This window comes from Danio aesculapii, chromosome 3, assembly GCF_903798145.1.
Source record: "Danio aesculapii chromosome 3, fDanAes4.1, whole genome shotgun sequence".
Taxonomy (NCBI): domain Eukaryota; kingdom Metazoa; phylum Chordata; class Actinopteri; order Cypriniformes; family Danionidae; genus Danio; species Danio aesculapii.
In genome coordinates this window covers 29671137-29680315 of record NC_079437.1, presented here as the reverse complement: position 1 = coordinate 29680315, position 9179 = coordinate 29671137, and the positions used below count along the sequence as shown (strand labels likewise).

At 35.1% G+C, this 9179-nt stretch overlaps 1 protein-coding gene across 4 annotated transcripts in view; it reads left to right on the top strand.

Moving 5' to 3' along the window:
• Positions 1–386: 386 nt before the first annotated feature.
• med25 (mediator complex subunit 25) overlaps positions 387–9179 on the top strand; it is a 31734-nt gene continuing 22941 nt past the window's right edge. For all 4 annotated transcript variants that reach the window (XM_056453599.1, XM_056453598.1, XM_056453596.1 and 1 more), the window contains exons 1-10: positions 387–556; positions 970–1110; positions 1186–1231; positions 1311–1435; positions 1575–1673; positions 2263–2383; positions 5626–5785; positions 6006–6130; positions 8547–8625; positions 8737–8984. In XM_056453599.1, the coding sequence (XP_056309574.1) occupies positions 986–1110; positions 1186–1231; positions 1311–1435; positions 1575–1673; positions 2263–2383; positions 5626–5785; positions 6006–6130; positions 8547–8625; positions 8737–8984 (1128 nt within the window). In that variant the 5' untranslated portion in view covers positions 387–556; positions 970–985. The remainder of the gene's footprint in view (positions 557–969; positions 1111–1185; positions 1232–1310; positions 1436–1574; positions 1674–2262; positions 2384–5625; positions 5786–6005; positions 6131–8546; positions 8626–8736; positions 8985–9179) is intronic.

Below are 9179 nucleotides of genomic sequence, written 5' to 3'. Positions count from 1 at the left end.
AACTTTTAAATAATTATAATAATAATAATGATAATATTAATGATATAGCATAATAATAATAATATAATAATAAAAATTCGTAGTAATAATAGTTGATAATAATAAAAATAATAAAATTTGTTGTCATGATCATCGATAAAGTCATTTCTTTTCTTATGCTTTGTTTTATGTTCTTATCTAATGTTACAATGGCCCATGTTGAATACCCATGTTGAAACCGCAAAAATAACAATGATTATAACAATGATGATAATAACAAATAATGACGATTATGGGAATTAGATTGAAACGGACGTCACAACTTTTGGTTTCCAAATCGATCACTCATAAATCGACTCACCAGCCCACTCCACTTTCAAGATCTAAGACCAGACCGTATTGTCGATTGCCGAGCCAAAAATCCCGACGTTTGTTGTCATTATGCTCTACATGTACTTTCAGATGAAGCTTTAATACACAATAAAACTAACGGGGGCTGGCTCGAATGTAATAAAAATAAATGACTGAACCGGTTTGTTTTATTCACAGTAAAAGCCAGTTCTACTAATTCTAGCAGGTAAGACATCCGAGCTATATTAGCACTTGAGGATAGCGGCTAACATGCTAAGACCTGTATGAATGGATTGTGTTCACGTTTTACATTTTAGTTTATTTGTGTTGATGACATTATGTTTTAAGTATTTACTCTTTAATTAGATGATGGTAAGACGCAAATATCAGATCTAAAATAAGGCTGTTAGGCTTTTTGGCACGGGCATAATTAATACATCATTAAAAACTTAAGGTATTAAGACAGCCAAATATGTATGTCTTGGTTTGGTTCACTTGAATTTAGAATAGACATAATGTTAAAATAACAGCAAATAACACCAATATTGAGTAATTTGTTAAAACATTGTAAAACGTTAATATTTCCTTTTATTCCAGCAGTCTTCTGTGTGATATTGATCTTATCTGTTTTGGTTGCAGACCAAAGGTGACCCATATGGACCCCACGTCCAAATCTGGGTTGAATCAGGTGTCAGATGTGGTGTTTGTCATAGAAGGAACTGCAAACCTTGGTCCATATTTTGAATCACTTAGGAATAATTACATACTGCCTACTATAGAGTAAGATTTATTACATTCATTACAATACGATACACTTGTTAGACACCTGTACTGACTTATTTAATATATTCACAGGTATTTTAATGGAGGACCACCTGCTGAAACTGATTTTGGAGGAGATGTGAGTTGAATGAATCTGTTTACACGTTTTCTCTACATTTCTGCCATCTCAAATCTGATGAGCTTGTTTGTTTTATCAGTATGGTGGCACTCAGTATGGACTGGTGGTCTTCAACACAGTGGATTGTGCTCCAGAGTCATATGTCCAGTGCCACGCTCCAACCAGCTCTGCCTTCGAGTTTGTGTCATGGATTGATAGCATTCAGTAAGGAATTCCATTGTATTCGTAGTTTATGTCAGGGAGTCTGGGATAAAGGTTTTAAGTAAATGACTGCTTTAAAGATCTTGTGATTGAAAAGCTGAGAACACAGTTGCTTTTATTTATTTATTTATTTTTTGCACAGATTCATGGGAGGTGGAGCAGAGAGTTGCAGTCTAATAGCTGAGGGTCTTTCCGTGGCCCTGCAGCTCTTTGACGACTTCAAAAAGATGAGGGAGCAAATGTGAGTTCTTGAACTTGTTCTATGTAATCACAATTCTGCTTTTCAGGTTTGATCAGTTTGTTTAAGGTATTATTATATATCCATACGCATTCACATCCATACAACATCACACAGACACACTACAGACAATTTAGCTAACCCAATTCACCTATACCACGTGTTTTTGGACTTGTGGGGGAAACCAGAGCACCAGGAGGAAACCCACACAAACACGGGGAGAACATGCAAACTCCACACAGAAATGCCAACTGACCCAGCCGGGGCTCGAACCAGCGACCTTCTTGCTGTGAGGCGATTGTGCTACCCACTGTGCCACCGTGCTGCCCTGCACTGCATTTACATAAATTATAATTATAATAAAGAATATTTATTTATTTATTTATTTATTTATTTATTATTTTTATTTTTCATGCCAATTAACCACAGTTCAAATATAGTTAATCATGAGATCGGTTTAAAATTCCTGAATATTTTGTATTGCAATTTTTTTTTCCATTGTGATGCAGACCTACTGGAGACAATTTTTCTTTTATCACTGTTGATAACAGAACAGTACCTAATTGTTTGATTCTTTTGTTTCTTTATGCAGTGGTCAGACCCACAAGGTTTGTGTACTGCTCTGTAATTCTCCTCCATACTTGCTGCCAGCTGTGGAGAGTGTCAGCTATACAGGTTGCACCGCAGACAGTCTGGTCCAGATCATCCGTGATGTGAGTCTACACTCAGCTCCTTGGTTTATCTGTTATGTCTGTATGTCAGTGTGATTTTAAAATAATAGAATCTTTAGCATTTGCTTGTAATCAGACCATGCATAGTCAGTATAATGCATTCTATAATTAAAGGTGCAGTATGTAAGTTTGACACCCAGTGGTTGAACTAGGTATTATATTCCTGGATTAAAACAAATGCAAGTGCAGGTTGCCAGATTGACGACTAACAGGAGCAAGTCTCACGATCGAGCCTAATCAGTGCAAAAGCACGCAATAGAAGGAATGTTTTCAGTATTAAAAGGAGTTCTAACCAACACCTCGAATTGATATTAGAAACGGCTTCTATTTTTTTGCAGCTGAACAACAGAAAACTGACAATGATCACCTCATCTCATGTGCTTTAGTCAGTGTTCAATGCTAATAATGTGAGTCTGAATGCCATTTTGCATGACATTTATTGCCATACTACTGAACGCAGCAGCAAATAGTTCATAAGCCATGAAATCGAACTTTAGAACTGTGACAAAACTAACACATAAGTTATCAGTGATTCAGCATCTATATTTAATAATGTTAAAGAGGTTTATATGTATTAACTAGATTATAAACCTTACCATTTCGTGTGAGTGCAGTGAGTGCACTATTCTGTGCTTCTGAATGGCTGTATTTAAATTTCTGTCATGTTTTGTCTTGTGCATACAGCCAAGTAGCTTATCACTGTAAATCTCATCAGGTAGTGTGTTGTTAGGACACAGGGTTACAATGTCGCCTGCTCACCTAATGTTTACGCTCGTAATATTTATATTATTTGCTAATTAATAATTAATAGGTCGCATTTCGGTCACGAATGCATGCTTTGAGAGCCATTCTGAATGAATGAATGAATGAATTAAATACGCTGTTTTCCGCCAAGGCAACCCGGGGTGCTGAATTATAATTGGCTAAAGTGTCATTGGCCGGGTTAAAAGAACCAAAACAAAGACAGTGTTCTGGCACTGACTTCGGCATTGTTTTTCAGATAAACAAGAACGTTCACTTGGCATGTTTCTTAAATATCTGCAAACCTAATTTGGTATGGTACATCAATTATAAAACTTGGTACTCTTGGATAAAATGAGCAAAGAAGGCTAGGATAGAATGTTTTATTGTTTTGGCTCCAGGTGACTGAAATGACTTTCTAGTTCTATTTCCTTTGTGCTACATATTATGCTTTGTGAAACAGGAGGTTTTCTTTTCCTAGTCACTCAATTGTAAATTGAAAAATTGTAAAAAAAAAAAAAAAAAAAATGCCATAGGGCTGGACAATAATTAGATATCAATATATATCGCGATATATATATTTTTTTCAATAACGGTGATATAATTTTTAAACCCATTTTCAGTATTTCGATATAAATTTATATTTATATATTTTTTATTATATATATAAAATCTTATACATTATCACTTGTCACTGAGTGACGGTCAGTGCTCAGCCGTCAGAAAGAGAGTGATGTCACTTGCGTGATGCCGTACATCACAGACACGCTGCCAGCGCTCAGCAGTTGGTTAAGCTCCGTCGCAAAGTTTTAGCTACAAAATGAGTGCCCTACAGATGTGAATAAACAAGCTTCCAGAAGTAAGAATGTAGGCGAAATAGTTGATAAGAGAGGAAAGACTAATGCAGTGGTGTAGAAGTGGTTCGGCTTTTTAAGTTTCGATGAACTTAAAGTTTTAGTGTTCTGCAGCTTCAAACCAGCAGTGTCAGAAGAGAAGGAAATAAAGCAAACACGGATGGCTATGAGGCGCTGTGTGCTCATCAACACATATATAACGTGCATATACACCTATAAATTACTCGTGTATATACACCTATACTATTGAATGTTCAAAACATGTATGAAACTTGCGCGTATACATATGAACTTGATGCATGCGTACACCCACATACACACGCACGTAGATATAAACTCAATCCTAAAAACACCCACATTAACACACGCACATACAACTCTATCCTTGCATATACTCGATCCTTGCATAAACACCTAAATTAACACTCACATACACAAACTCGCTGCATGCTGGCATATAGCACTCGCGCAAACTTACAAAATAAAATTCACTAACATATTTATCAGGAATCTGATAATTTGCAAAGCTGATGAAATAGAAAGAATGTGATGAATAGAGGTATTAAATCTGTTAAATAATGATTTTTTTATATAAAATATTAGTCTATATAAATAGACTATATCAAATATATAAGAAATATTTTATGTTAAACCTTTTTAATTTTATTGGGTAATTATGCACAAATAAAAGTAGACAGATAGAAACCTTAAAGGACATTCAATATGAAAAGCAACCAGAACTATGAATATACTTAAACAACTCTTTTCCATTGCAGATATTAATGTAGCCTAGTTAAAGCCTGTTAAAATTATTATTTTTTTCTATGTTTTTTGACGATGTTGATGTCATAATTTTAAGATTTTAGTATTATTTTGATTGTTAAATATTCAACATATACAAAAAAAAAATATATAAAAAGATAGAAAGTTTCTGTTCATCACGTTGGTCAAGCTCTAACCCCCACGAACAATCTCTCTCTCTATATATATATATATATATATATATATATATATATATATATATATATATATATATATATATATATTAAATAAATAAGCTGAGTCTGAGAGTTTTATTTATTTGAAAGTTTGTTTAACATTTCTTGTTTGTAAAGGCTAAATACAAATAAAAAGAGAACATAATTTTTTTTGTACTGTTTTTATTAAAAAACAAGTTGTAAGAGCCTGGAGGTATTATAGATTTTGCAAATTCAGTTTGCAGACATTTGTGGATACAGACATCCATTGTGTGCGTTCTTGGCAGTTTTTTCCTAGCTTTTTAATGTTGTCCATATCGATATCGGAATTATATCGTATCGACCAAAATTAAGAAATATATCGTGATATAATTTTTTGCCATATCGTCCAGCCCTAGGATGCCATTAATTGAGACACGCAGTTTTAAGAAATAGTATTTGTATATATTGTTTGATAAAATAGTGCTATTATTAAAAATTCTTTGAGATTTTTAGGTGAGGGCAATATATTCTAAATAAAAGATCTAAAGGTTAAACAATAAATAATGTTTGTTTTTTAACAACTGTCATTGTTCATATTTGCAAACTGTGCCAGTGGTGGAGGGCACTATGGAGGTTAAAGGACTTTTATGTTTGTTTTGTTCTGCTGCAGCGGGGGATTCATTTTTCTGTAATTGCCCCACGGAAACTTCCGGCACTTCGATCTCTTTTTGAAAGAGCGTCATCAGTAGCAGGTCCACCAGAGTCTTCACACCCAGACTACAGTCAAGACCCCTTTCACATGGTATTAGTCAGGGGTATCGCACTTCCTGGTAAGAAAGACAATTGTCTTGATGTGTTTATGAATAACAGTTTTTAACCAGGACAGACCCTTTGGAATAGTAGAGTCAAATCATTTTTATCTTTAATGTGCTACAATGCGAACTGTATTAAATCAGCTTTACAAAGAAAACAGGAAATACCTAAAAATCAGATATTAAGCCGTGAGATGCACTGTGATCAATGTTCTCTGTTGCATGTGTTTGTGTCCAGTTGCTCCTGGAGGAGGTTCTGTTCCCGTCTCTCTCAAACCTGTCCTGCCACCTCAGTCTCTGCCGGTGAACCAGACTCCTCTGGTCCCTGTAGCTTCGACAGCTCCTCAAATGAACACATTCCAGGTGTGTTTAAGTTCATGGAAATTAGTACAATTATGAAGGTTTTATACTTAGTACATTTACAAGTTTAAAAACGAGTAGTAGAGTGAAGAAATGAATACTTTTATTCAGCTAAGATGCATTAATTTGATTAAAAGGGACAGTATTAATAAAAGACATGTTTGACTTCTAAATCATTCATAAAATCATGAAGATGCTGTTCCTTAGACTGTATAATACATCATATTATATTAAAAATTAAAGTTATTTCTGCAGTTTTTTTCATGAGTACAGTTATATAGCTTTTATAATTAGTACATTTACAAGATTAAAAACGAGCATTAAACAAATTAGTACTTTTATTCATCTGGGATGCATTTATTTGATTTAAAGTGGCAGTATTAATAAAAGACATATTTGATCTTTATATCAGTCATACAATCATAAAGATGCTATTCTTTTCAGCTTTTATTATATTAAAAATCAAAGTTAATTCTGCAGGGTTTTTCACACGTCAGTTTTGAGAGCAGTTCTCAACATGAGATGCCCCAGAACACACAGTTGGTCAGATGGATTATAGTGCAGATTCACTGCATTAAATAATGAACTCAATAACAAAACCAAATAACGACATTAACATGTACTACATGCACTCGTTTCTGTGACAAGCTCAGTTTACTGAGATGAACTTTTGAAACCATAAAAAATGCTTAGAAAAAAGCAAACAAATTTCCACTTCCTAATAAAATTATATTAATTTAAGAAACAAAGAACAGAGCAGGCAGTTTAAACTCAAACAGCTGCTCATCAGCTGATCAATAGTTTAAGAAAAGAAATCCAAAATTAATACTTTTATTTTGCAAGAGAACTTTAAACTTGATTTAAAAAAGTGATGGTTTAGTCATTTATCAGGTCACAAAATTATTTACTACTCATAAATCTGCCAAACCAAACTGAATTACAGGGAAGTGTCAAAAGACTGCTGGACCTGTCGCTTTTTACTAGACTGACTACTGTTTAACGCACACGCACACGCACACGCACACGCACACACACACACACACACACACACACACACACAAAGAGAGTCCAGGAATAGTTTGTATATTAATAATGGACTTTTGTGTGGCTTATGTAGCACTTTGACAGGAATCATGCATTAGACATCCACAAGCTCATTATTTAATACTTTAATCGTCTTTAACTTTATATTAGCATTTCCTTTAAACAACTGAGAGATTTAGGCCTAGTTGATGTGCAGAGGTTGGGAGTTTTGAGGCACTGTTAAGTCTTAATTTAACAGTAAATGAGGCTTGATGCAATGAACTCAATTACAGAACAGCAGTTACAGAACACTAGAGAGTTCACACTTTTATAATTTTTTAACTAATGCATTTATAATCAAATTAAACGCATATAATATAGTATTGAAATTAATTAAAATCTATCTCACAGCCTTTTTTTGAACCGCAGCCCACAGAATCCCTTTTTCTAAAGTACAGTGTAGCTCCCAATAAGTGGGCGGAGCGATGTGTTTAAAATGTTTTAATGTGTTTTGTTTCGCATAATTAATCTAATTAACATATTAAATTAGCCCAATATTTAAAGCCCTAAAACTGATTTTTTCTAAGCACACTGTACAAATTCCAGACCGCATACATCTTAATACGTACTATTAATTGAACAATTCCTTCGACTCAGATGTGCATAATTATGAAGCAAGTTTCATTTTATAGCTGATGTATGATGCAAAAACACACTAATTTAAAACGCACTGAAAAGTAAAAAATTATTAAAAACTCACAAGAAGGATACCATAATGCAAAAGATAGATGGATGGATGGATAGATTGAACGATAAATAGGAACAAAGTCATGAGTGAAACTAGATTTGAGAGATAGACAGACAGACAGACAGACTTGACTTGGTCGGCTTCTGTAAATTGTACATGATACTAGCCACACCCCTGTACACTGTTTTTCACAGGTAAAATAGGGACAGCAAGGGAAAATGGGGACTGGGAAAATATATGCAGTTTTAATGAGCATTAAATTGTCTTAGTTCACTTACCATTGGCAGGTGAGGTAAAAGGTTAATTTTGCAGCATGTCTGTCTCATTGCTTCAGTGATGCAGAGTAATCAGAGCCCTCCTCTCAATAACAGGCTAAACTCGCTCTGCTTATTCTGAGCCTTTCTGTGCCTAATTAGAGGCACATTATTGGTAATTTTCAGAATACAGAGCCTCATTTTGAATCCTTAGATTAAGACAAACTGCTGTTCTAATCTCATTTGAATAGATCTAAGTGGCAGATGAGATGTGCACGAATGCTTTTGAATTTTGTGGAAGGATCTTTTATTGTTTTCAAATGAGGGTGATGAGAGACCATGAATGTGGTCCTTCTGTTGCACACACACAAACATTACCTCTCTCATCCCATAGAGTGTCTCTCTACACGCGGCACATGATGCAGCACAGAAGGCACTAGAAGAAGCTGCCAATCAGCAACAGAAGAATAGATGTGAGTCAAAATGTGTGTCTGTCCTTTAGGATCTTCCTCCGTGTTTTTGTTTCATTCATTTTCTGCACTCAGATCACCATTTGCTGAGTTATCTTTTTGTTTTGTTTGCAGTTGGTCAAATGTCGACTCCTCCCTTCAGCCAATCGCCGGTTCTCCCACCAGGAGGTAAACCCAGCCTGTCTACAGTTACCACAGTGTCACCGCCAGTGTTGACGCAGCAGCAGGTTCCGCCTCAGCAGCCACAGCAGCAAACACAAGTCCCACAACCAGGCCTGCCTGCAGTAAACCAACAGCCTCCTCAAGCTTCTCAGCAGCAGCCCAACAATCAGCAGACGCCACCGCCAACACAGCCTGGCATGGTCAGACTTGAGAAAAGTATATTTGTGGATACTGCCTCATTTAGATTTTTAAGGCTCATTCACACCAAAGATGATAACTAAAGCCATAAGGATACAAATAGGGCTGGGTGATTTGACAAAAATCTCATATCACAATACAATTCAACTCATACCTTGATAATGAAACGAGATTGTATGTATGTATGTATGTATGTG